Source organism: Myotis davidii, unplaced genomic scaffold (assembly GCF_000327345.1).
Source record: "Myotis davidii unplaced genomic scaffold, ASM32734v1 scaffold573, whole genome shotgun sequence".
Taxonomy (NCBI): Eukaryota; Metazoa; Chordata; class Mammalia; order Chiroptera; family Vespertilionidae; genus Myotis; species Myotis davidii.
This window is the reverse complement of record NW_006285997.1, coordinates 2,355,742-2,382,951: the sequence shown is the minus strand read 5'-3', so window position 1 is coordinate 2,382,951 and position 27,210 is coordinate 2,355,742. Positions and strand designations below refer to the sequence as shown.

General features: G+C 49.5%; 1 protein-coding gene across 1 annotated transcript in view; it reads right to left on the bottom strand.

Moving 5' to 3' along the window:
- Nucleotides 1-27,210, bottom strand: part of ELMO1 (engulfment and cell motility 1) — a 396,326-nt gene that overhangs the window by 172,317 nt on the left and 196,799 nt on the right. The window contains exon 14 of the mRNA XM_015559688.1: nt 19,689-19,793. Coding sequence (XP_015415174.1) covers nt 19,689-19,793 — 105 coding nt within the window. The remainder of the gene's footprint in view (nt 1-19,688; nt 19,794-27,210) is intronic.

The window sequence follows — 27,210 nt, the reverse complement described above, 5'->3', positions numbered from 1 at the left end:
GAAGCACCGGTTCTGGGCTGGTGTATCTCTGAAGAAACTGTAGGTTAACTCCATCCAAACCCCTTCTCCCACCGACCTGGGAAGGACACGGTGGGGCCCTGGAAAGTCTAGTTCCTCCTCACGGTCGGTCTCTCCTGCACAATCTTCCTGAACAGAATCCTCCCTGGTTCTAGCCAGGAATTCCAGCTCAGGAAGCAGGAGGCAGAACAATTAAATTCCCACCCCTGCGGAGTCTTTACTTCTCTTTTACAAATCGTGTCTAGGAGACACAGGCATCCAGGAGCCAATGTGAACCTCCTGATGAGGGGCCATGAACGGAGAAACAGAGCCAGAAGACAGAACATAAAGACAGGAGACAGGTGGTCTCCAGCCAGCTCCCAGCCAGGACCTTCCCCTGCACTTCACATTAACATCTGATTAACATTTCATGAGCATATCAATATTTAATGAGGCTGCAATCTGCATACACTGTAGGTAGAATTACTGCAGCCAATAAATGCTCTGGAAACATTTCCAAGGCACAGTTTATTAGCCCGCACTAAATTAAGAAGTAATTTAAGTAATCAATATGTAAATCAGCCTGGAGAAGCCCTGCTCTTTGCTCTTTAACACGCCATCCATCTTATCGTATTAACCCACCATCGAAGGAAAAGCAGGCACTCCTTCCGGACTGACTTCCTTAGACACAGATCTTTAAAGGTACCTGTGTGGGTTTTCAGGTCAACACCCTTGCAGAAATATTTCAGAAACGGCTATGATGATGAGTGTTAGAAATTAGATGTTACTATAATGAGAAACAATTCTTAAACTGGACGGTAGCTTCTTTACAAATTTAAAGCACTGCTATACCGATATTCAATCCCAACATTCTGGTATTAACTGTGTTGGCCTAAAGCAGTTTGAAAAGTCCCATTTAGAAATATCAGGGCCTATTTTTCATCTTTATTTTTCCCTCCCTCTTCAGTTCTAAGAGCAAACACACTGGGACAGACACCACGATGGATGGGGCATTAAAACCTGCTATGACGACTCACCCTAGAACACGTCTCACACCTAAGGAAGCCGTAACTGTCGCGTGTTTTATAGAATACAACATGGGTATTGGTACAATATCAAGTACCACAGTTTTATACAACACTACAGTTTATAGGGTACATATACATAGATCTACCCACTGATCCCGGTAAGTCTGCATGACTGATAGGCAGGTATTTATTATCCTATTAAGAATGCTGAGGCGAGAGGAAGAGGTGAGGTGCTTGAATCCTTGAGTAGCCGTGGCTGGCATGGAATGCAATTTCTGAGATCTTCCATTTCCAAATCTCTCCCCGCCCTGTCGCAGCTTACAATCGCCTTCACATATAGGCCGCCATAAACTCCATGGATTTCATGTCCAAGAGGCTAAGAGAACCTTGATTCATGTCCTCGACCTCACTGAAAGGAGTCCATAAATCCAGGCCCTCCTGGACAAAGGTCCCAGGGTCTCCCTTATCTCATTTATCCCTGAAGATGAGTGCCGCTCTCTCGGGTCAGTGACCGGAGCTGTGCGAACCGGCCCCACCGGTTTTAGTTCCATAAATGTCGACTGAGTTCCCAGTGGCCCAGATCACAAACCTGTGTGATCACTAAATGCTGAGTACCAGGCCGGCCACACTCGAGCCCACTCCTTCTCTGCCCCCTGGGCCACCTGCTCTCTCAGTCTTGGCATCCTGTCACGGGCCTGATCCAGCCTGTTGTCACGGACACGCTTCCCTCCCCTGCTGCAGGGTGCTCCCTGTTGGGGGCAAGTCTCGTCCTTCCTGTTTCGCTGTAGCCAGGCCTGGAGTGAGCTGGAGGGTTCCTCCCACAGCCCTCACCTAGGAGGCTTCTTGTTCATGCTGCTTCGACTCTGAGGGTCACATGGAGCACCGTGGTCTCCTCACGGCCACCAAGGACCGTGTATAAACTTGTGCTGTGGTTACGTAATCTTCAACAGTATAAAGTGTCCCCCTAATAGTTCCAGTCCCCACCTGGCACCATTCACAGCTAAGGCAATTATAGTGACTATCCCTGTGCTGTCCTGTACATCCCTGTGACTGTTCTGTGACTGCCAACCTGCACTTCTCCATCCCTTCACCTTTCCCAGCCAGCTCCCCACCAGCTCCCGTCTGCAGCCATCAGTCTGCTCTCTGTATCTGCGAGTCTGCTTCTGTTTTGTTTGTTCATTTGTTTTGTTCTTTGGAGTCCACATGTAAGTGAAATCACATATATGACTGTCTAACCATGAGTCTGTGCACCCCTGAACCCCAAACAAAATAACATTGGAAGTAAACTGTAAGGGAAAAATAACCAGGCCAGTGTGGCTCAATGGTTGAGCACTGACCTATGAACCAGGAGGTCACGGTTGGATTCCCGGTCAGGGCACATGCCTGGGTTGTGGGTTCGATCCCCAGGGATGAACGGAGAGGGCAAGAAAGAAACATCAATGCTGAAGACAACTGGTCTACTATTGCTATCCTGACCACATGACCTCTTGCTCCAGGTGCTGCCGCCTGCTTTACCGAGATATTCATATGGCAGTGGTCGGCAAACTACGGCTCGGGAAACCACGGCTTGCAAGCCACATGTGGCTCTTTGGCCCCTTCAGTGTGGCTCTTCCACAAAATACCAGCTCTTCTGAAGTTTCACTTGCACTGTACGTGTGCACCTGCACGTGGTATTTTGTGAGCCGCGGTTTGCTGACCACAGTGACATATGGCTGTAGGAGCAGCTGTGGGGAAAACACACCCAACAGAAAACAAAACTGGCTGCCACAGAGAGGACTGACAGATAGCACTCAGGGGGAGTGAACATTATTCCTGCGTAGTCAGGTCCAACCAGGGTCTCTTTAGACGAGTGATTGTCTAACTTGAATGGGCACCAACATCCGAACCATCTGGAGGGGTAAACAGAGTGCCGGGCTGTTCCCCAAGCTCTTATTCAGCAGGTTCAGGGAGAAACCTAAAAAAATACGCAAGCAAGCCCCAGCTGGTTTGGCTCAGTGGATAGAGCATCGGCCTGCGGACTTGAAGGGTCCTGAGTCCAATTCCGGTCAAGGGCACATGCCTGGGTTGCGGGCTCAATCCCCAGTATGGGGCGTGCAGGAGGCAGCCGATCAATGATTCTCTCTCATCATTGATGTTTCTATCTCTCTCCCTCGCTCTTCCTCTCTGAAATCAATAAAAACATATTTTAAAAAATGTGCAAGCAAACCAAGCCATACATTCTTCTGAGGCACAGGATGGCAGAGGAAAGGAGTGTTAGCAAAGCACTGCTGGGCACACTGAGCAATTACTTTGAGCAGAATTCTCTTCTACAAAGAAACGAGCCCCACTGCACACCTTCCCTGAGCCCTAACTGGCCACTTAGCGGGAAGTGGCTGTGCCTGGCATATCCAGGCCTCAGGCCGGCAGGGCGGTGGCACCAGCTGCTGAGATGGGCCGGACACCAGAGCAGAGTGTACCAAGCACCGTTTCCAAGGACAAAAGAACAAAGCACCCCGGGAAACGGAGGAACAGAACAAACAAGTGGTCCTGCTGGTAAAAACACAAAGTACGGGTAGGAAGCACACACCGAGATAAGTAAAAACCCAGACAAATGAGAAGAATGGTATAATCCCAGCTAATGAGGTGAAATCCTTCCAGAATAAAACCAGGCAGTTGCAGACAGAGGCATAATAAAAGCCATAAATATCAAATGGCAAGGAATCGACTGGGTAATGGTGTAGTAATTAAAGCCTGGAGGTTCATAATAGACGGAGAATTGAACATTAATCAACCGAAAAGCAACAGTGCCTGCGCTTTGATAAAGTGCAAGGAGTGCGCGGCTGTGGGAGACACACCCAGCAACCCCTCCGCACTGTGCTGCCAAGCCTCCCCGGGAGCCGCAGCTGGTGGCAGAGAAGGGAAGGGTGATGCCAGCAGGGATGACGTGTCTGTGCCTGCACTGGGACCCTGACGTCACTGCATCTGAGACACCGGCCAGCAGGCTCCTCTCTATGCCAGGATGTACCTGGGCCCAAGGATGGTAAGATCTTGTCTATTTAAATATATTTTTTATTGATTTCAGAGAAGAAGGGGGAGGGAGAGAGATGGAAACATCAACGATGAGAGAATCATCCGTCGGCTGCCTCCTGCACGCCCCTTCCTGGGGATCAAGCCTACAACCTGGGCTTGTGCTCTGACCAGGAATTAAATCGTGACCTCCTGGTTCATAGGTCAACACTCAACCAGTGAGCCATGCCAGCTGGGCATGTCTTGTTTATATAAAGCAGCGGTTCTCTAACTTGAGCTTGCATTAGAATCATCTGAAAACGTATTAAAACCCGGATCGCTGGGCCCCACCCCCAGAGTTATGGTTCAGTGTTTGGGGTGGACCCACGAACCTGCATACTCTCAGGAAATGTGGGTGCTGCTAGCTCGGGCCCACACTTTTCGAAACAACGATGGCAAGTTATGCCATGTCTACACTCCCAGCAAACCTCCTGGTTTTAAAGACGTGGAAAGCAATGAGAGGAGGTGGAAGACGAAATGAATCTGATTTTGATATTTTATTTTTTCTGTGACTAATAAAAAATATCAGTAAGAGTTAAAATTCATAAAGAATTCAGATTGGAGTTGCCCACGGCTGAGGTTTGGGGGTTCGGGAGAAATTGCTGACAGGTTTTCTTTGGGGTTGATGTTAATTATGAGGTCTTGGAACTCAATGGAGGTGGTGTTTGCACAACACTGTGCATGTATCCCCTGTCGCCGAATAGTGCCCTGTGACACGGTTAAGTGGATCTGACCTCACGTGAAACTAGAGGGAATACACCCGGAGTGATTACCAGGTGCAAACTCTCAAGTGTCCCAGTTGTCTGGTCCTCACAGACCATCAAGGCAGGACACCTGACGGTGAGGAATCTGCCTTGTTGAGCCGCGGGCCTGCTGTCTAGCAGTGAAGATATGCGGGGCCAGCACCCCGCGTGCAGGGCAAGCCCCACAACCTCCATGCTGGGGTCTGATCTGCTTCGTGGGAGCATGGAAGGCTCCTATTCCCAAGCCAGGGCGTCAGACTGACCAGCTGGGGGTGCTAGAGGTGAAGGTTCAGAAAAGGCCCAGGATGCTAGTCCTGTAGGTCACCAATGCACAGCCACTAAGGGAGGGACGGTGCCCGAAGGTGGCCAGGCTCCACTGCGTCCTGCTGAGGTGCCAGCCACTTGCACGCTCTTGCATCTGTGTGTGAAAGCTCATTACTCTCATTTTATTTTTTTGTTATCCTCATTCTTTTCCCATTGATTTTTTTTTTAAGAGTAGAAGGGAGGGAGTAAGGGAGGGAGAGAGAAAAAAACATCAATGTGAGAGACAGACATTGATTGGTTGCCTCCTCCACACTCCCTGACAGGGGCCAGGCATCGAACCTGCAACCCAGGTACGTGCCCTTGACTAGGAATCGAACCCGTAACCTTTTGGTGAGCAGGCTGACACTCTACCCATTGAGCCACACCAGACAGGGCAAAGCTTCTTATTTTGCAGCTATATTCTATGCTTGGTCTTCTCAAACATAAAGCACTCACAGATCTCCGCAGGCGCTTGCTAAATGCATGCAGATTCCCACCCAGGGGCGGGGGGGCGGGGGGGGGCACAGAGAGGGGACAGTCTGGTTCCTGTCTTTCTAAGCAGCACCCAGGAGGTACTGACACTGCTGGGCCAGGGACCACACCATGAAAGGCAAGGGAGTCTACTCCCTCATCTCTACTGTTAAAACCCAAGCCCCACTCTCTTCCACTCCCTGGGATCTAGTCATTGCAAGTCTTTTCTTTAAACATTTACTCTGCTGAGTACCTTGCCAGATGCTGAAAATACACGCACGAACAGAATACCACCTTCGGGGGCTTGCAATCCACTGGGAAGACACGAGGGGATGGCACTTGCAAGGTGGTCAGCTTTCCTTGCTGCACACTCCCAGGAAGTTGGGCACTGCCATCGGCCCCCTTCTCTCTACTCGGTGTTGTCTGCACGTTTTCAAGGACATGTCTCTCTCTGCGAGAAGATGCACGTGAGAGGCAATGCAGAGGGGGTACGCTTCCTCCGGGGGGGAGCCTCGGAAGGGAGACACTGATTCTGGGTTCTCTCCCCAGGGGCCTGTCAACATCGCACCCAGAGGTGCGCAGGCCGCAGAGGCGCCTGGGAAAGGGATCGTGATGATCAGAGAAGCCCCTCCATATCCTGGGGAAGCGTCGCCATAAATCTCCATATGGCAGGGCGGGACTCTGACTCACTCGATGCTGGGCTGCAGAATACAGATGCCTCTGTCCCCTCCGAGGAGCGCCAGGCGCAGGGATGCTGGCGCTGTCTGGCAGTCGCTGTTGGATGAAAAATGAGGCCTGACATCTCTTAAGCCTCATTCCTCACTGGGAACTCGTCACCAGCGTCGCAACAGTTACTGCCGTCTTAGAGCCAAGTCACGCTCTGCATAGACTGGGACGTGTTTGGATAGAACTCGCTTTACTAACAAACACCTTCCAGGAGGGCGAGTGATACAACAAACTCCTAAGAAAGACCACACCTTGTCCGCCCACTTCGCTCAGATCCTACACTCCCTCTGGTTTGAAGGGAGCAAAGGGGAGGAGGGAGAATGCTTCCCATCCTCTTCCGGACAATGTCAGTCAACATTCTCCAATCACATGGCTTCTGATACACATATTAAATGAGCTCCAGGGGGCAAGTTACTTACTGAAACCTAATTCAGAAACTAAGCCACACTTGCATTTAATGGCATGTGGGAATGGAATTTTTCATTTATAAACCTAGCCTCTTAGAAGAACTTCATCTCATTCCATCTCACTCTCTCTAAGCGTCCGGATCTGGGCTACGGCTGCCCAAGAAGAGATCTCCCCCGAGGACAGCATCTGCAGGGCTATGTCCACGGGGGGCTCTTTGTGGAAACTGCTTCCCTGACACCCCTCTGGCCCCCTGCCCCTCCTGCACTGGTCTGCATGTCCCCGCCCCTGACCCAAGCCAGGTCACTTTCTCCAGAACACCGCATGCAGTCCCTTCCTCTACAGCCCACAGCCTGTCTGACTTTCTGACAGCGCTTCTCCTGTTCTGCCCGCACTGTGGGGCCCCAGGCTGCCAGGCTCGCAGCTGACCTGCCCGCTCTGCCAAAATAACTCCCTAAACCATGTCTCCTCAGTCACTTGCTGATACAGACTCATATGTACTCCTGTAACATACACAGGTTCCCATGGCTGCTGTAACAGACTTGGTGTAAGGCTAAGACCATGGGCTCATCAGTCCTGAACGGTGGCCATTCTGATGGTCGAACCAGCTCACTGACAGGCAGAGTTCTGCCAAGTCGGGTTCCAGTTTTGATCCTCAGACACAAATCACCTATGACTATGAAGGACCTCAGAAGGGAAGAGGGAAGTGACATTGAGCAAGGACTCAATGCATCAAATAGTTAACAAATAATTTAGACAGTGAGGACAAACGCCAAAGAGAGACATAGTCCCTGCTCAAAAATGTCATGTTTGAGAGAGATAATGATCAAATAATAATAATAATAATAATAATGTAATTCCAAATTGAGTGAGTGCATAAGGAAGCAAAACCAAGGAAATAAACAAGAAAACAAAAAGAAGCCAGAGGATGAAGTCCTAAAGAATGCGTGGGAATGAGGGGGGGCCATGGGGCAGGGATGCAGAAAGGAGAGACTGAGCCAGGGAACTGCATGTGCAAAGGTCCTGTGGTAAAGGAGCATGACCTTCAAGAACTGAAATGCTAGCACGCTGGCTTCCCTGCCTTAGGGATTGCACGTTTGTAAATAGGTATGAATGGCACAGATCAAGGTCATGAATTCCAACAGCCTCCAAGTATATGGGCCCTTGTACAGAATAACATCGATAAACCAGCCAGAGAGAAGTTAGTTACAAGGGTTGTTATATTTGTTACTAACAGTGTTTCAGTTGCTTTATAAAACACAAGAGAATAGTCTCTATTACTTATGACTTATGCTAAACTTTGGAATCTTGGGTTTTACCAACACAGGGAAAAAGTTGATAAAATTAAGGTCAAGGTAAAAATAAAATTACCTGACAGTGTCAAACACTCCTGGGCACACCAGGTGTATTGAACAGCTCCTAAGGGGAAAGCTATTTTTGCCAAATACGATGGGACCATTGGGAACACTGCCACCTACATTATATTACACCGATACGAAATGCCTTCCGATTTGGTGGGCAGTTTGCTCACACTGGCTGGACTCTGGTCACATGAATACAATTTAAAACCAAAAGTCAGCAGTGACTCACCCACGGCTCAGCATATTGGGGACAAAGTCATCTGGGGCACCCCAAGATAGCTGCTAACTGGGCTTCCATTCCAGGACGGACCAGCCACCCAAAGGATAGCTGCAGCCAGAGAGGTCGTAGCACAGTGGTTCTCAACCTTCTGGCCCTTTAAATACAGTTCCTCATGTGGTGACCCAACCATAAAATTATTTTCGTGGCTACTTCATAACTGTAATGTTGTTACTGTGATGAACCGTCATGTAAATATCTGATATGCAGGATGGTCTTAGGCGACCCCTGTGAAAGGGTCGTTCAACTGCCAAAGGGGTCGCGACCCACAGGTTGAGAACCGCTGTCATAGCGTGTTCAAGATGGAAGCCTATGCCTGGCCGGGTTGCCTCAGTGGTTAAGCATTGAACCAGGAGGTCACCGGTTTGATTCCTGGTCAGGGCACATGCCTGGGTCTCTGCTCCATCCCGTTAGGGGGTGTGTAGGAGGCAGCCAATCAATGTTTCTCTCTCATCGATGTGTGTGTGTTTTCAATTTATCTTTATTGTTGAAAGTATTACAAATGTCCTCTTTTTCCCCCTTTGATCCCCTCCACCCTGCATCTGCCCACCCTCCCCTGTAGTTACCACACTACTGTCTGTGTCCCTGGGTTATGCATGTAAGTTCTGGATGTTCCTATCTCGCCAACCCTCTCCCTTCCTCTCTCTCTAAAATCCATAAAAACATTTTTTTTAAAAAAAGAGGAAACCTATTTCTGTGGCCTCCTTCCTCTGGTGACTGGCAATCCCGCCAGGGGCAGGGCAGCGGAACTCCTGCCTCAGGCACTCATTGAACAGCCGTCTGCTGAGAGCCTCCACGTGCCTGTGGCTGCGCTGGGCAGCACCCAGCCCGTCCTCAGGCGGCTACACCCAGCACAGGTGGGAGGAACAACAAGAGGGCAGACGGAGAGCACATACATAAGCACTGCATTTGGGAAAAACAGAGGGGCATGAGGTAGACGCGGAGCAAAGGGGTGAAGCTCCCACCTGCTGTTTGGTGGTGAAGAAAGGCCACGCTAAGCCTAGAGAAAGGGACAGAGGGAGCCACGTGGCTCCTGGGGAGCACACTCCCAGGAGAGGAAGCAGGAAGCACAAGGCCCAGAGGCCGGAGGGCACCTGCTATGCTAAAGGTCAACAAGGATGCTATGGACTGAACAGTGTCCCTCCCCCGCACCAAATTCACATGTTAAAGGTCTAGCCCTCAGTACCTAAGAAGGTGAGTGCATTGGGAGAAGGAGCCTTTACAAAGGCAAATGAGTTAACAGGAGGCTCTCAGGGTGGGGCCCCTATCCAGTTCACTGGTGTCCTTATAAGAAGAGGAAGGGACAGCAGGAAGGTGAGTGCCTATGAGGACGACCATGGGAGACCACAGCAAGGCAGCCGTCTGCAAGCCGAGGAGAGAGGCCTCAGGTGAAACAGCCCTGCTGGCACCTGGATCTCGGACTCCCAGCCTCCAGAGCTCTGAGACAGTACACTTCTGTGGCTTCCGCCCATCTGTGTTCTTCTGTGATGGCAGCTCTAGCAAACTCCCACAAAGGAGGTCTCTGTGATGGAGCTGAGTAAGGGAGGCATAGATGGACATAAAGACAGCGAGACAGACTGTTCTAGGGCCTGGAGGCCATGGCCGTGGATCTGGACTTTACTCTGAGTGAGAGAAGAGCCACTGGAGAATTTTGAGCAGAGAAGGGATGAGACCAAGTTTTAGAAGGGTCACTCTGGATTCCTAATATTCTGGCTACTGTGCTGGGAACGGACACGAGGAGTAAGGGCGGAAACAGGCTGAACCAATTAGGAGACTACTGCAATACCATAAGAGAGAGTTAATGAACTGGGGCATTATAAACAAGGAGAGAAGGGCAGAGGTGACAGTGTGGATATATTCTGTGGGAGAGTCAGGAGGTGTGCTGGTGACTGAGTCTTCTTAATGAAATGAAGAGTAATCCACTGAGCCAGAGGTTTCAGAGCCACCAGGAAGATCTCTGAGCAACTGCGTTCAACACCGCGACCCACTTAAACAACAGAGCTCTGAGCAGGCTCAGCCAAGCTTAGCTCCTGAAGAAAGAGATCTATTGCTGAAGGATATTTGTGACAAAATAACAACTGAGCACAGGAAATCCCAGCAGTGGGCAAAGCTACCAGCTACTCTCCATGGTTCAACTGTTGTTTTTATTTTTTCCTACAGAAAAGCTACTAGTAAAGAGGGGACTTCTGGCTTCTGGTCTGACATGTAAAAACCTTGGAAATCGTCACTTCCAAACTTGCAACAAGTAAAAGGTTGAACACACTGAAAGTCAACACTTCCCCTTAGTCCCCACAGAAAACTGAGGGCACAGTGCAAACTATCCCCCTCAAAACATGTAAAAGTCACATGCTCACTGTAAGACTGGGACCCAATCACAAGACTGTAGGACACGCCCCCCCACCCCGCATGCTCCCAGCTCATCAAGAGCTCCTGTTCTAGTAACCCCAGCTCACAGCTCCAGGAACGGAACGCACCAGGTCCGGCTGGAGAAGGCATCTCCAGGAAACCCACAGACAACAGGCGGAACAAGAACAAGGACCCAGAGGAAATCGCAGCCTCTGGCACCCACAGCCACAGCCAACAGTAACAGGCTAGTTCCTAGCCAGATGAACATGGAACCTCACACTAAAGGCCCATTCATCTCAGCTCCCGTTACCCAACACCTCACACCTTTAACAACAAAATCACAACTACAGCAGGAAGGGGAAAGGAACCCGCTGAGCTCCGTACAGTGAAGGTAAAAACAAACAAACAAACAAACAAACGAACAAACAAACAACCTGCCCAGCTGACATGGCTCAGGGGTTAAGTGTCAATCTATGCACCAGGATGTCACAGTTTGATTCCCGGTCAGGGCACATGGGTGGGTTGCAGTCTGGATCTCCAGTGTGGGATGTGAGGGAGGCAGCCAATCAATGATTCTCTCTCATCATTGATGTTCCTCTCTTTCTCCCTTTCTGAAATCAACAATTAAATCGATAAGTGTAATTAAAGTGGAAGCAGAAAGGGAACCGGTCATCACAGAACACGTACTCAATAGCCATTGCTTTAACGAGCACAGTGAGACATGACAGTGGACAATGGGGACTGCGAGAGAACCAGCTGGGAGAAGAATGGGAAGACATCACTGGGTCTAAGACAGAGACCCCAGGACAGTGACTGCGGGCTACCGGCTTCGCTGGTACCCCAGTGAGGGAGGGAGTCAGCCACAGGGGAGGCTGCCTGTAGTTTCTAACCTTATGATTCACACTGGGCTTAGGTTCACGGTGTGTCACCTGCACACAGTTCATTCTAGAGCTCGTTTTATTTTCTCTCAAGCAATCCATCACTGTGTTTTTAAAGTCTCACCATGTTTTAATGATTAAAAAAACCAAACAAAACAAAAAGATAAAAACTTCCAGCTAGAGCTAAGCAAAAATTCTGAACCTCATACCCAGCTCGGGCTGTTGGCAAAGGAGAATGAAACGGACAAATACCGTGTTTTAGACCGGCTTTAGGTTTCAGGTACCGAATCTGGGACCTACAGAACTCAGGGGTGTGAGTGCAGCGCGCACACAGGGCTGTACCCAGCAGTCATGAATGCACATGGAACCTGCCTGTCTCAGCTGGCAGGTCTTCGGAGGTAAAACCAAGCCCGCACTGAACGATGAGCTCATCCTGGGGCCTGAAGCCTTGCACGCAAACTGCTGGCCTGGATGTCAGAAATTCTGCCTCCCAGTGCAATTAGCAAATCTAATCACACACATTCACACTCTCAAGAGTTCCTTATTGGCAGTCACAGCTTGGATATTCACAATCAATGGAATTAATGCCACTATTTTTAAAACATGAAAAGACACTGTACAGAAAAACAACAAGCCTCCGACTTGTGAACCTTGGTCAAAGAAAGAACAGAAATAAAAGCCAAGAATGAAGTATTTAAATGAATGATTAGACAGAGTGTCATGTTGGAGTCCCTGCAAGGCTGTCTTGGGTCCTTGTTATTCTAAATGGATTCTGTGCTCCAGATCATCTAGAAGGAAAACGTCACTCAAACAAAAAAGGCTCCTTTACATGAAATGTGTTTAACTGGCAACATATAATTTCATTTAAAAAAGAATTAGGAGCAATTGCTGCTGAAGCCGTTTTGGGGAGATGGGGAGGGGATGATCTGTCAACACTATGGGAACCAAAAGTGATGGGCGACCAAGCTTTGTTCCAACCGCTTGCTTCACAGTTAAGTTTAATTACACATTACATGCTGTCCTGTAATTATGTCACTGGGGAAACTGCCAATTACCCCTCTGGAGATGTTAAAAGTTCCCTAATTTACTTTAACGACTCAACATTGCCTCCATCAGCACCAACCTTAGTGCAAGCAGGGTATTTGGCTCCTGTTCCCTTAAAATGCAGGCTACCTGGTCTGACATATAGTTCAGGGGCCCACTGTGAAGAGAGCCCCAAGAACGCTGGTCCAATGTGTTAATAATAAGATCTGGTGGCTTTTTTTTCTTGAAAATTTAAACCTCGAGAATTTGAGAAGTATGTCATTCCTTTTCCCAACTGTTGGGAGGCTGAAACTAAAGTCCTTTATTCTTAGCAAGAGAATAAACACAGAACACAAGATGAAGCCCTCGCTCTCCAGAAATCCATGCCAAGAATGGAAAGACAGCAAACACTGAGCATCTGCATATGAAACCCCTGGGAGATGGAACCCGAACCAAGGAAGACTTGATGAACTGGGAAAGGCAAAAAGGCAAGTAGATGATTGAGCACTTACTGTGTGCATCCAGAATTTTACAGAGGTCACAGCAGACCACCAGTATCAGTGGCCACTAACTCAAGTCCCCCAAGTACCAGGCAGACAAGAATGCAGGAAGCAGCCAGACAGAATATAATAGGGAGTTTTGGCACTTGGTTATTTGGAGAGAGAGAGAGAGAGAGAGAGCGAGCCCTGCCTACAGGCAAGTCAATCATCTTCTCCTTAAAAATACTGTGTCAGTTGAGCGTCACACACCCATAGGACTCGTTTGAACTACAGCTGCAACCCCTGGATGAGTCTGCAAACTCCTAGGAGGCACTGACTCTGAACACTGGAAGCAGACTCCTGGGTTTTAAAGTCAGCTCTGGCACTTCCTTAGCCGTGTGATCCTGGGCAAACCTTCCAACCTCTCTTGTGTGTCAGCTCCTCATCTCAAAATGGAAATACCAGCAGGGCTGACTTCATAGGGGTGTTGTGAGAAATTGTTAAAAGTGTTTAGTGTGGTTGTTATTGCATAGCAAGCTCTGGGCTTGCTATTCATTATGTTTATAGCAGTAAGAGAAAAATTTCCCCAAGTGGCTTTGAACTTGAGGTAGACCTCAATGGACAGAAAGATCTATGTGCTAAAAGAAGAGGGTAGAAAGGTGACCTTATCTTCCCGCCTCTGGAAGCACTAAAGGGAAGACTACACATAATGCCTGTTAAGTACTCAAAAATCCAAAGACCTCAAAGATAGTAGCTACTCTCCGACGGGTCATCCCACAGCGTTTCTCTTCAGTGCTGCATCAAGAAGCAGACCTTCCTGGCCCTTTGGTGAGTTGGGGTCTATGCCAATATTTTTCCCAAATATTTTTTAAAATATTGTTTACTAACTATACATCACAAGGAGAATAGAGTTAAAAGTTTAGTGTAAACATACCTTAAATTTTTAATAAAATAGCTATAATGAAAGAACTTGAAAAAAACAATTCTTAGCTACAAATACCCTCTACTTTATTTATGCATTATAATTTTTTTCTGATTTGGTATAGTTTTAGGAACATACATGAGCCCTAGCTCAAAAGTGCACAAAACTCTTGTAATTAATTTTATTTTTAAAGGAATTCTATGTTTCCCACTCAGGAAATTCATTCTCTTCTACCACAATCACCCAGTGTGCAAATATATTCCAACTGGGTGAAATATTCATCACAAATTCCGAGTGGGAAGAGCCTGGGATTTGAAGGTCAAAGACGCTGGTCCAGATTCCCACTGGCCGTCTGACCTAGAGGAACGTCTGCTCCTCTAGAAGCCCCATTCCTGAGTCCCTCACACGGTGATAACAAGGCTTATGTCATGGGCTCTTCTTGGAAAGCGAGCTACTCTAGGGAACAACCCTTGTATGTTGCCCGACCCACACTGAGGACTCATCTTCTCTGCTCAGACAAGGATGCAGGTGACTCCCATGGAGAGTTCATCCTGAAACTGTTGCAGCGTTTTTCTTCAGCATTCGTTAGGGCCCCACTTCCACCTCAGAGCCGGCCACCACGGTTTGGGAACCTTAGGTTTGCTTGTCATGACTTCTACTTTGAAGCTGAAACTCAGCTCCCACAACAGCCAGCGTGAGTCTTGAACCAAATGAAAAAAATCAAATAATTTGGGTTTCTTTGCAGGTTCCAGTGAAGAATCAAATACACCAAGAATATATATCCTGAGTCCATATTTCCGTGGAGCCACTAAGCTTGTCATTCCAGAAAGAGCAATAGCAACAACAACAACAAAAAACAACAAAGAAAACAACAACAACACAAAGACATGACATCTCAGCTCTGTGCCACTGCCCTGCCTGTGACATGTGAGTGACCGCAGGGCCACAGGAGGGAGTGGGCACTGTGCTCCGCCTCTCAGACAGGCCTTGCTGGGGAGAAGCATCTGCAGAAAACAAGCAATTCTGCCCGGCCAGTGTGGCTAAGTGGTTGAAATTCGACCTATGAATCAGGAGGTCAGGGTTCGATTCCCGGTCAGGCCACATGCCCAGGTTGCCAGCTTGATCCACAGTGGGGGGCGTGCAGGAGGCAGCCATTCAATGATTCTCTCTCTTCATTGATGTTTCTCTCTCTCCCTCTTTTCTGAAATCAATAAAAATATATATATTTATAAAAAGAAAATAAGCAATTCTGTCCCGAGTAAGTGTGACCTACAAGTCTGAGGTCACCAAGGACTCACGATCGGACTCGGGCACGGCGGGTGCCTAGACCCACAATTCCTCCTCGTGTGCTGTGCCCACCCACGTGTGGGCTAATTCAATCCCATCCCTGCTCTCCCCAGTACACAGCTCCGAGTTCACTCAAGGGTTCACCAGAAGCCGGGCTGCCTGTCCATAGATCCACGTTCAGAAACATCCCTCCGGTCACTGCTGGAAGCACGAAGCCACGGTTCTCAGATGGTAACACACACACTGGTCACTGGCAAGAGACCGTTTAAGTAAAAACTGAAGAGACTTTACTCATGTAACTAACAAGAAATTATTAAACTCCGCCCTGTGCCAGGTGCCACAGAGGCAGGCTTGTGGCCAGGGGTTCCCCCACGCATGGGAACGCGGTGTCTGAGGTCATCCTCACAGCTCCACGGAGAGTGGGTGCGAAGGTCCCGGGACACATAACATACAGACTGTGGACTTGACCTTGATTGCCCTTTCTCACTGCCTACTAGCGGGCCCACCACACAGATGCCCCACACGCAGCTGAGGGTCTGCGTGTCTCCACGGGAACAGCCCTTACAGGCCGCACGGTGTCACTAAAGACACGACCACCCAACATGCCCTTGGTCACTAAGCCCCTCTTTCTTCCCCGGAGACAGCAGCTTCTTTTCGATCCAGAATAACTCATTCGAGCTGCCGCTCCCCATGGCCGTGCCACTACCCGGTACGGGCTGCCAGCGCTTCTCCATAACCCCACTTGGATTTCCGCTGCTAGCTGCGAGTCTCATCTTTGTTTTCTAGCAGGAGAGTGACTTTTCTAAAATTAGGTCTCCTCATCTTTATTGAAAACACTTCGGAAACTCCTCACGGCCTTCAGGCTGAGTCCAGACATCACTACGCAGTGACAGGTTCCCGAGGAGCCGGCCCCTCTGCCTCCCTGGCCATGACCACGCTCACCCTCCAGGCGGTAGACATGGTAGCATACGTTTAGGCACAGCGTAACATGAGCTTTGGTTCCCTGAACAAAGCACACACCTTTCTGCCTTTGCTCAGCTTCCCTCCGCTTAGCATCCTCCTCTCCCTCCCTCCGTTCCCCTGATTAAGAACTACCCGCTGACCTTAGTGCAGGGACCGCTTCCTCCAGGAAGCTTTCCTGGCCTGATCTCCACATCTGTGCTGAGGACTCTGGTCTGTGTCCCCAATTCTCCCACCTCCCCAATCAAAATACATTCCCAGTGATGGGGAAAGTGCCGGATACTGACCTCTCCCCCCAGGCCCCACCCTCCTTCCTGTTTTATACAGAAAGCTCCTCAACGACAAGACTCCTGAGTGACGAGGTCCTTGGGGAGTCCCGTCACCTCGCTCCCTGATTGGCCTTTGGTGGTTACTCAGTAGCCTGGACAGCCTGGGGGGTTGAGGAGAAAACAGTCCCGGGATCTTGTCTATCGGATGGGCAGGCGGAGGGAGAGGACCCACCAGAGAGACCAGGGCAGCCAAGGGGAGAGGCATGGCGGGCAGCGACAGAGGACAGCAAGTGGCAGAGTGTCCAGTGTGGGAGGGCGGGGAGCTGAGAGGAGGCGGGAAGACTGTCCTGCCTCCCTCTGGACAGCAGCCGGTGGCAGCCCAGGTGGGGGTGTGGCCATGTGGGTGGCAGTTGAGTGCCAAAGGCAGGCGACAAGATGGGCTGAGGAAGGACAAAGGCACCGCGTTTGAGTCAACATGCCGGTTCTCTCTCCCCAAGCCCAGAGGAAGTATCTGCGCGAGTGTGTGCGCGAGTGTGTGCGCACGTTACAGCTTCTTTACAAAACTTCTCGTGGCTCTGGCGGGAAAAGTGAATGGTGAGGCTCTGTTGGGGGAAGGGCAGGGAGAGATAACACATAAACCATGGCGTTCAGACAGATCTGCCCGGTCATGAAAAAGAGCAAATGCTAACAAAAAGTAAACTTAGGAAAAAGAACCATTTTTACGTTTCAGAAAGGACTGCTCTGCTCCTGAGCACACTCACTGAGCTGTCTGAGAGCACAGCCCATATCTTTCACAGCCACCACAAAGCCTCCTGCCCGAGGTCTCCGCCCCCAGGCTGTTCCCGTGACCCAGGTATTCGGGAAAACAGCGCCCACTTCCCATCCGCCAGGCCCAGCCTCAGGTGGGGCCCAATAGCCTCGGGAAGGCAACACTTCTGAGAAAATACTCATCTCAGTTACAGGAATGTCTCACCAATAAGAAACAGTGCGTGTGGATAAGAAGGGCCTCGTTTTCCTGGTATAAGTAGGCTCTTCATGTAAGTCCCTACTGGAGATAAATTCTGTACGTTTCCATCACAGTCATTTCACTTACGACGGTTTAAGAGAGTGCGCTGAGGAGAATGGGCTGAATACGTTAAGTTACTTTTCATGAGACATATGCTGCTTATGCAATTAACAATGCATTCAGCATCACTAAGCTCTAATTTTAGAAACATTCTCCGTCCACAAACATGAATCATTAATTCTGAATTCAATTTCCACACGGCTCGTTTTCACACGCAACCTTCCGGAGGCTATACTACACAATATCTCAAATATTAATTCACTTCTTTGCAAGCAGATTACACTCCTAGAAAACATATCTGCACAACAAATATACACACATTACAAACCAAATGAAACTTTTATGAAAAACAAAACCATTTTCTTCTCCAGCTTCATAAATCCCCCATCACGCTGTGTCGTAAACGCTCACAGTGATGTATGTCAGTCACTCCTCAACGGCAGGGAGAGAGGGACACGCTTTTCTTAAGGGAGCTTGCACTTCTGGCCACGATCCGATCTCCCATCTTTCAGAGAAATGCACCAAACCCTTTGTCTAATCAAATTACAAATAATATTTCAGGGGACGCCAAAGCTTAGCAAGTTGCGTGTATGGGAAAGTGTATGAGGTTTTCTCTCAGTCCCTTCACCTTTTCCCAGCCCCACAGCGCCCCACCCCTCTGACAGCTGTCAGTCTGTTCTCTGTCCACGAGTCTGTTTCTCTTCAGTAAAACACATTTCAAACCAAGTGCCTGCAGGGAACCCAGGGCCTGGCGTCTTGGTCAAGGGGGCCACGCCTGGGTAGACTTTTTCATGGTGAAGATGTCCCGTGTGTTAGAGGTTTGGGCCGGCAGCACCCCATCGGGCACGGTGAGCGCCAAAGGAACAAGCCCACACATTTCCAAATGCCCCCAGGGGGCAGTGCTCCCATTTAGGCAAGAAATTTCAGTGCAGACCAACGCAGCTGCCCACATTTGCATCACCAGAGAGCCATGGAGTGAGGGCCCAAACCCCCGTGTCCCGGAGCCAGCACCACCGGGAGGGACCAAGAGAAAAGGTGAGTAACAGACGCCTGCCTTTCTCTAATCTTCGCCCCACTCGTCCTGCACTGGACAACTCATTCCTCACACGCTAAGCTGACATCAAGTCATCCTTGGCACTGCTCGCCAGTTCTCTTGTCCCATTTGTCCACATCCTGCTCCACCCAGCTTGGGCAGGTGCACCCCATCCGGACTGAATCTGGGCTCCTCGCCCTGAGGACAGGTGACAGGTGTCAGCACAAGCCCAGGACCTCCGTGGAGCAGCCCCGAAGGCCAGGCCTCCTCCGTCACAGTCTCTACGCTCCCCCTCATCCTCACCTGGTCCTCCCCACACCTGCACTGCCCCATCAGCAGGGGCATCTTCCCTTTTCCTTCTGCCCCCCCACAAAGGGATCCACCTCCGCGCCTCTCCCATTCTTGGCTGTTTATCTCACTGTGTCTCCAGCAGTGGACAGAGGTGGTGCCTGAGGGAACCCTGGGCCCCTGCTCCAGAGTGTTAGAGTCCACAGTTTCCACGCTCGTCGGAGCCATGCAGAGTTCTGGTAGAGAGCTCATTTCCGTCCTTGTTACTGAAGCCTAAGAGCTTCTGTCATAATTAGATATTGAACCACATAAACCAGTTTTCCAGTACTATTGTATTTGTAAAATGTATACTTTTATTATTGGTTTCAGAGAGGAAGAGAAAAGGGGAGAGAGAGAGAAACAACAATGATGAGAGAGAATCATTGACTGGCTGCCTCCTGCATGCCCCACACTGAGGATTGAGCCTGCAACCTGGGCATGTGCCCTGACCAGGAATCGAACCTGGGACCTTCTGGTTTATAGGTTGATGCTCAATCACTGAGCCACCCTGGCTGGGCTGTGCTATTGTATTTTTCAATGTCATCACACAAAGAATACTTAGAGGTGAAAAGTCTTTACATCATTGCCCCTGGTAGGTTTCATTTCATTTTAATTTTTACTTCACTGAGTGATGAAAGCCAAACCTCTGGAGCCGCTCATCTCAGGGGAATGCCTCCATCCCCATGAGCTTGAAATTCAAGTTCAGCAAGAAACCTGTGACCACGAGGGGCTGTGAGCTTACCCGGATGTAGGCGTCCTGGTGCTGCTTGGCGAAGTAGAGCATGTTGTCCAGGGCTAACATCCCCGGGGGTGTCTGGGTAAAGTCCATGGCGGGGTTGACGTGATTCTGTGATTAAAACACAAGGTTGGATCAGGTTAATGCCTCAGTGCACCCACCAGCCAGCAGAGGTCTGGCTTCCCACCTCAAGACCGAAGCACCACAAGGCAAACTCCAAGTAACCAAGTAGGAAGACCTCTATCTCCATGGAAACCTGCTGGGTAGTGGTAGGAGCTTCTATCTACAGGGACAGCAACGCCATCTTTTACACCCGGGTTAGGAACTCAGCTGAAGAGCGAAGTGCAGGATTATCCTTAGATGTAACACTGAAGGTCAAAGAAAATCATGTAACAACTGTGTGTCTGGGAGCTGTGCTGTGGTGAAACCAACAGCATTTGGGGAGAAAGAGCTGGGACGAGGCCACATCTCGGCCATTAGCTGCTCATTCTGCACCTTAACTTCCTCATCCTCACATGGTGCCCACCCAGCCCGTGGCCTCTGTGAACTGTCCAGGGTTACACAGCCCACAGGCCTGGGGCATGGGCACTGGATAGAAAGCAGGTGCCCCAGGTCCCGACACCTGCCTGCTCTCGGGGAGTGCGCTGACCTGTGGTCACTGCACACAGTGTGAGAACCAGGAAGACAGAATCATAGTCACAAATACACCCAACACATTCTCCACAGGTTCATGGTCACCCAACAACCACAAGGCTCTTGTCCAAGGAACAAACCACGCTCCACCGTTAATCCTCAGACCGACCACGCCTCCCCGTCCTAAACATGCATCTACAGATGGTGAGTGGTTTGTTTTTTTGTTTTTGTATTTGTTTTTTTTTTGGTTAAAGACCTGAAAAATAAATGTTAAAGAGGCATTAAAACACTTGCTTTTACCTCCTAATATAGGTAATTGGTGTGAAACTACATAATTGTGTTTTGTTCCTAAATCCTTGTGAATGAGCAGCTTGGCTCTCTGAACTGCCAGGACATTTTGGTTCTCTGTAGCTTTTCTAATTCCAGTTCAGGAAGGACTTCTTGTTCACTTACTCAAGGTTCAAACAGCCCACGCTCCTGTAAATTATGTAAGAGAACACAGACGCTGTCTTTTCCATGCTGCTGAAATGTCTGAAACGCGAATGTTCTGAGCTGCCAAACGACGTCTGAAATGACCGCAGAGCGGCGCTGCCTGCCGGCCGCAGCACCCCTGCCCGCTCTCTACGGCAGGGTGGCTCAGTGCAGCGACTTTGTTTTCATTCAGCATTTTATCCTGATTCATTTATTCGGATGTTGGGAAGTTTTAAAAATCGCAAAGCACCACCACTTATACTAAGAGGGACAGATCTCATGAAATAAACATAATTGTGTCAAAAATGCAATTCACCAGACACATTAAAGACGGGGCTTCGGCTTCCACCTGATGTTTATGGAGTAAGAGGTCAGGTTTGTGATCAATAGTGGGGGGAATCAAAATGCTGGAAATCACTGATCAGAGACTTCATCTAAAAAGTAAGGTGCGACGAAAGACTTTGTAATACTGCAGTTCTTTAGAGAGCAGTGGAATGTCTCACTGCACACAAAGGTATTATTTTGACTTTGGTACGTTGGATTTTCATGAATACAAGTAGCAGCTTAGGAAGTTACTCTTTGTGGAGTACTTTCGTGTCATCCATGCTATCATCTCTCTAGCACACAGGCAGTGGGCGCCACCTCCTCAATTTGTTGACGAGGAAACCGCAGCACCATTTGCAAGTCGGATGCATTTGTTTGGTGCTGCTAGCATTTCGACGCTACACAGACTGAGGACAGTTGATCTGAGAAAAATGTAGACTGCTCAATATTAGCTGCCCCCCAGCATGGTCCCTGCAATGAAGAAGAGTGTGCCCCATGGTAGAGAGGAAAGTATGGCATTTATTTCAGTCCTGTTTCTAGTGTTGGTGTATGAGTCTATTCCAGCCGTGGGCAAACTACGGCCCACGGGCCGGATCCGGCCCGTTTGAAATGAATAAAACTAAAAAAGAAAAAGACCGTACCCTTTTATGTAATGATGTTTACTTTGAATTTATATTAGTTCACACAAACACTCCATCCATGCTTTTGTTCCGGCCCTCCGGTCCAGTTTAAGAACCCATTGTGGCCCTCGAGTCAAAAAGTTTGCCCACCCCTGGTTCCAAAAATAAATACACAGAAAGGAAACCAAATGACAAAGAGTAGTTTCTCTGGCTCTAACTGGAACAACCCCCCAAAGCGGTATGTTAGTGAAGCTGACCCTGGAGAAGGTCCCACAGCTCAAAAGTCATCAGTCTTGTTTGCATTTGCTCCCAGGGACCCTTCAAAGCCTCCTTCTATCGGACACACACACACACACACACATCCTATGCACACCTGGGGGCCACCAAATAGGGTACCACTGATTTCAAAAGGTCTTACAGTTAAATAATATAATTTACTTTAGGGTTCTTTTAAAGAAACATGTGGCTATTTAGCAAATACTCCCAATAAAATAATGCCTGTGTTATGCCATGAATTCTGCAAAGTACCTTCATGTACTGACTCTTGATCCTCAAAGTAGGTTTGATTATTATTCTCCCATGACAGAGAAGGAAACTGAGGCACTGGGTGTCTGGGGAGCTTGCCCAAAGTATAGAGCCAGAATTTGGCAGTCCCATTTACAACTGCATCAAAAAATAAAATAAAATACCTTGGGATAAATTTAACCAAGAATGTAAAAAGCCTGTACTTGGGAAATTATCAGACAGTAAAAAAACAAAATGAAGAAGATACAAATAAGTGAAAGCATATACCATGTTCACGGACAGGAATAATTAACGTCATTAAGACATCCATACTACCCAAAGAAATCTACACATTCAATGCAATTCTATCAAGATACCAATGGCATATTTCTCAGAACTAGAATATTCCAAATATGTATATGGAACCACAAATGACCCTGAATAGCCACAGCAATCTTGAGAAAGAACAAAACTACCTGATATCAAACTATACTACATGGCCCTAGTAATCTAAACAGCATGGTACTAGCATAAAAGCAGATCAATGAAACAGAAGAGAGAGCCCAGAAGTAAACCCACATCTTTATGGTCAATTAATACTCAGAGTGCAGGCTCTTAACCAGGGTTTTAGTGTCCAGGGGTTGAAGTTCACAGAGATGCCCAATGCAGAGGTCCTCAACTGTGGTCCTCCTCCGTCCGCATTACTCGCTCAGGGATAATGGGCCTCAGTCCATCCTTTTAAACAAAAGCTACAATTTCTCCATCCCTCCCAGGCATAACAGCGCTCGCTCTCTCTCTCTCTCTCTCTCTCTCTCCCTTTCAACACACCATTCCTCTGGTCTCTGACAAATAGGCTGCTACTCAACAGAAGGAATTAGAAAACTGCCTTTGATGTTCTGGGACTTGCCCTGAATTGTGAAGCTCCCTGCACTGCAGATGGAAAACAAATTACTTCGTAGTGGTGGGTGAACTCTGTTCTCTCTTTCTCCCTCTTTTTTGTCCCCAGGTTCCAGGTTCCATTTTCCCAGCTCCTCTCTCCTTCAAATTATTGTTTCCCTTTTCCCTTTTGGCTTTAACCGTCAGTAAAGTTATTTACAACCTTGGTTTTGGTATCAGGAAAACGAAAAGAATTACATGCTGAAAGCCTGGGAAGCTTTCCACACTGTGACAAAAATACTCCAAAAACCCGGCGAGGCCAACAGTCCCCCACTTTCTCATTTATGAGACGCTCTGGGTACGGATTTATTTTCCCTTCTTGGTCCGTGATATTTTCCCTGCCCGTCTTGAAATAGAAGCAGCGTGAGCTTTGATAAACGGCTTGAAATGTTCCCTATCTTACGGCAAAGCCTGTGTACCTCTGTGCATCCCTCTGAAATGCTGTTTCTTAGTTCCTGCAGAATGCTGCTCAGTGAGTCCGATCAGACAGCCCACGGCCCCTACAGAAATGGGGGTGCGCCCTTCCCAAAGCACCGGGGGCTTTTCATTTTGGGGAAATGACACAATGCTGAAGGCAGCACGGTTTTTTTTATAGCGAGCACCCTCGCGGGGTTTGGGTGTGGAGGTCTGGAGATCTGTTTCTCTTGTTACCCAGGTGCCTGGGTTTCAGCTGAATTATTTCAATGACACATCCAAGGGGCAGTTGGTGATCTAAGAGCATCGCTCCGCCTGTTCCGGGCCCTACCCCAAGGCCACTGGAGAGAGAGCTGGAAGGGACCTGAAATATAACCTGGGCTGGTCGCCTTACTTTACCGACAAGAACCAGGGCTGCAGGGTCCGGACCTCCTGGGGGGCTGGGCAAAGCCCCGGGCTCTGAGTCGGAGGGCTGGGTGGGGTGGACATGCTGCCTCTCCAACACATTCCCAGGGGTGCAGGTGCTGCTGGCTGGAGGCCACAGCTTGAGACCATGGTGACCAGACTGACTCGTCTGGGTAACACATGAAATATCAAAATGAGATCCAGACCCACCCATTCCTCAAATGTGCAGCGTCTACCACACTAGAGCTCAAACCCACAGGTTCCAAGTAGCAGATGCATTTGCAATATACTCGCTGTTCATCCCCTGGGTGCGTGGCCTCTCCCCCAGAAAACAGACTTCTTAACTCAGAAAGAGGAGTGACAATCAGGAAGCTCTCATTTCTCCCATCGCTCACATCCTAGCGGAAGTCACATGGAAGAGCGCCTCCTTGGAAGGCGGGAGACTGTCACCAGCCACGGAGTCCTGGTCCTGCGCGCTTCCTGGCTGGGGGTCAGTGCCCCACACCCCGAGTGAGTGTTGAACGATCTACGTTGCTCAATGCCCAGGGCCGGGCTGCTCCTTCGTTGTGCGGATGAAATAAAGAGCTGATACCAGGGGGCTCACCAGCAGGCACACCACAGGGGAGGGGAAGGGGCTTTGAGAATTTAGGAGTTCACATTTGTGAAACATGAATGCCTGCATGCGCTGAACAAAGAAAAAACACCTTCAAAGCAAAGCGCACTGAGGAAATAGCCGTTCCGTCTACAAGAGGCCGGATCAAGGATGCTTCTCGAGGCAAGGAGTTTAGGTCACTTTCTCCAGGGGCAGTAGGCCCCTCGCAGTTCTGCCCAGCTGCACACACCTCCCCGTTTCCCCTCCCACCCCGAGAGGAGCATGTGGGTGTCACAACAGACTCCCCAGAGGGCAGTTACCAGCCCCTGAACATCCACGGGGGCGGGGGGGGGAGGCTCTGAAAATTCCTGGTGTCCGGGCTGTATTCCAAATTCCAATTGAAGGATTCTTGTTTGAGAACCAAGCAACTGGATTTTTCAAGCTCCCCAGGGCACCCCCATGTCCAGTCAGGGCTGAGGACACGGTCCCCAGGTTTGAGCGTGGCAGAAGCTCCCCGAGGGCCTGTTCAAACAGGTGGCGGGCCCACCCCCAGCCTTTCCAACTCCATGGGTCTCGCAGAGGACCGAGGATTTGCTTCCATCCATGTTCCCGGATGCTTGATGGTCTCTGGGCCACACTTGGAGGAACCACTGCTCTCAAGCCATAGTCACGCTACACAGGAGCGTGTAAGGGACCTATCCCCACCAGCCGATGGCGCTGGGGCCTTCCTTCCCTGTCCCAGGTTTTGGTTAGGCCTGGATTGTATTGAAATGTGGGCCCGAGGTTGGACAGGCAGCCTCTGGGTTGGCGCAGGGCCGGCACTCGCTCTCCTGGCTTCTTCGCACATTTATGTATTTGATTTTGTGACACACACACACCCCAGTGAGTCCCGGAAGCAGCCTTTAGAAATCTTTGGATTCTGGCCTTGGACTCTCTCCATGAAGCTCAATAAAAATCCATCGCTTGGATGAAAACGAAGACATCCCATCATGTCTGACCTGAGGGTGGCAAGATGGTGAAAATGTTGAAAAGCAGAGAAGTGCCTGTGACCGGGTGGCACCGGTACTGGTGGGCATTGAGCCGGGCACCCCAGATGTGCGATTGCACTTAACCTCCCCAGCTGCCCGGGGAGGCGAGTGCAATTACTGAGGTAAATGAGCGTCTTCCTACAGGAGGCCAGACCTGTGACTTGTACATGATCGCAACTGGTAAGTGGCCCAGTCACCACTTCGATTCTGCAGCTTCTCTCCCTCTTTAGGTTCAAAGGTCTTTAGAGAATGAGAAGGTGGCCCATTAGCAAGAAGAAGTTTAATTAGAGGAATGTAAAGTCTTGTAACGAGATTTTTTAAAATTCAAGAAACACATCTATGGAATAAGGGAGATCCGGCTTGTGAATAATTCATGAGCTCCCAGCTCCTCATCATTAAAATTTGATTCTTTTACGTAAAGCACAGAGGATCGTCAGGAAAAAAAATCCCAAAGATGCTAAGGGTTCAGGCCAACCGATCCCAAGCCACCTCGCTCCCCGCTGTATCCCCCTCTTGTCCGGCCTCTCGAACACCCAGCTAGTCTTAGTCCACTCACCCCCTTGCAACCCTGACCTCCAACCAGGCTCTGCTTCCTTGCATTGGTAAGCCCACAGCTAACCTTTTGGGTTAGACCTCTGGTTCAGCTGAGCTCTGGGACCATCCACAACTACTCTCTGTCACTAAGGAACCCCTCCCTGAGGGTGCTCTGCCCTGGGAGGGCCCATGCCTGTTCACACTGTTGAAAGCTGAGAGCGCTGGCTACACACTCAAGAAGAGTGGGTTTCACGTGGAGGTCAGCAGGCTCTGACATGTGGGTTTCCTGAACAAGAGCAGGTCAAGGACACAGGAGGTCCCGCCCACCAGCCCCAGGTCAGGCCAGCTGGATGCAGCACACGGTTCTGGGAGCCACGCCCATCACTGGCTCCTGACACACAGGAAACCATCCACAAAAGGGAGGCCAGGAAGAAGCAGAAATACCTGGACAGAAAGGTACGTAAGGCCTGGCCAGCATGGCTCAGTGGTTAGGCATCAACCTATGAACCAGGAAGTCACAGTTCAATTCCCAGTCAGGGCACAGGCCTGGGTTGCGGGCTCTATCCCCAGTGTGGGGCATGCAGGAGGCGCTGATCAATGTTTCTCTCTCTTTGATGTTTTTCTCTCTCTCCCTCTCTCTTCCTCTCTGAAATCAATAAAAATGCTTAAAAAAAAGATATGTAAAGAAAGCTGGAGAATCCACTGAGATAGTTAGCCCTGAGGGTAATATAAGGGTGAGTGGTGTGTGGGAGGGAGCGGCAGGTGGGGGTGGGCCTGGGTGGTGCCTGTCTGTAAGTGTCTGAAGAATTAATGTCCTTCTGCTCAGCCACAGACACAGGATGAGCAGGGACATACCGTCCTTAGGAACATGGAGGCGAGGACAGCGCCTGGCAGAAACGTTGTGCCCAGAACTGAGGGCGAGGCTGGGGGTGCCGGGAGCCGGTCCATCCTGGTTGGAGAACCTAGACAGAACCTGGCTGAAGAACCCGGCTACAGAACCTGGCGACCGAACCTGGCTGGAGAACCTGGAGAACCTGGCTGGAGAACCTAGCAAGAGAACATGGACA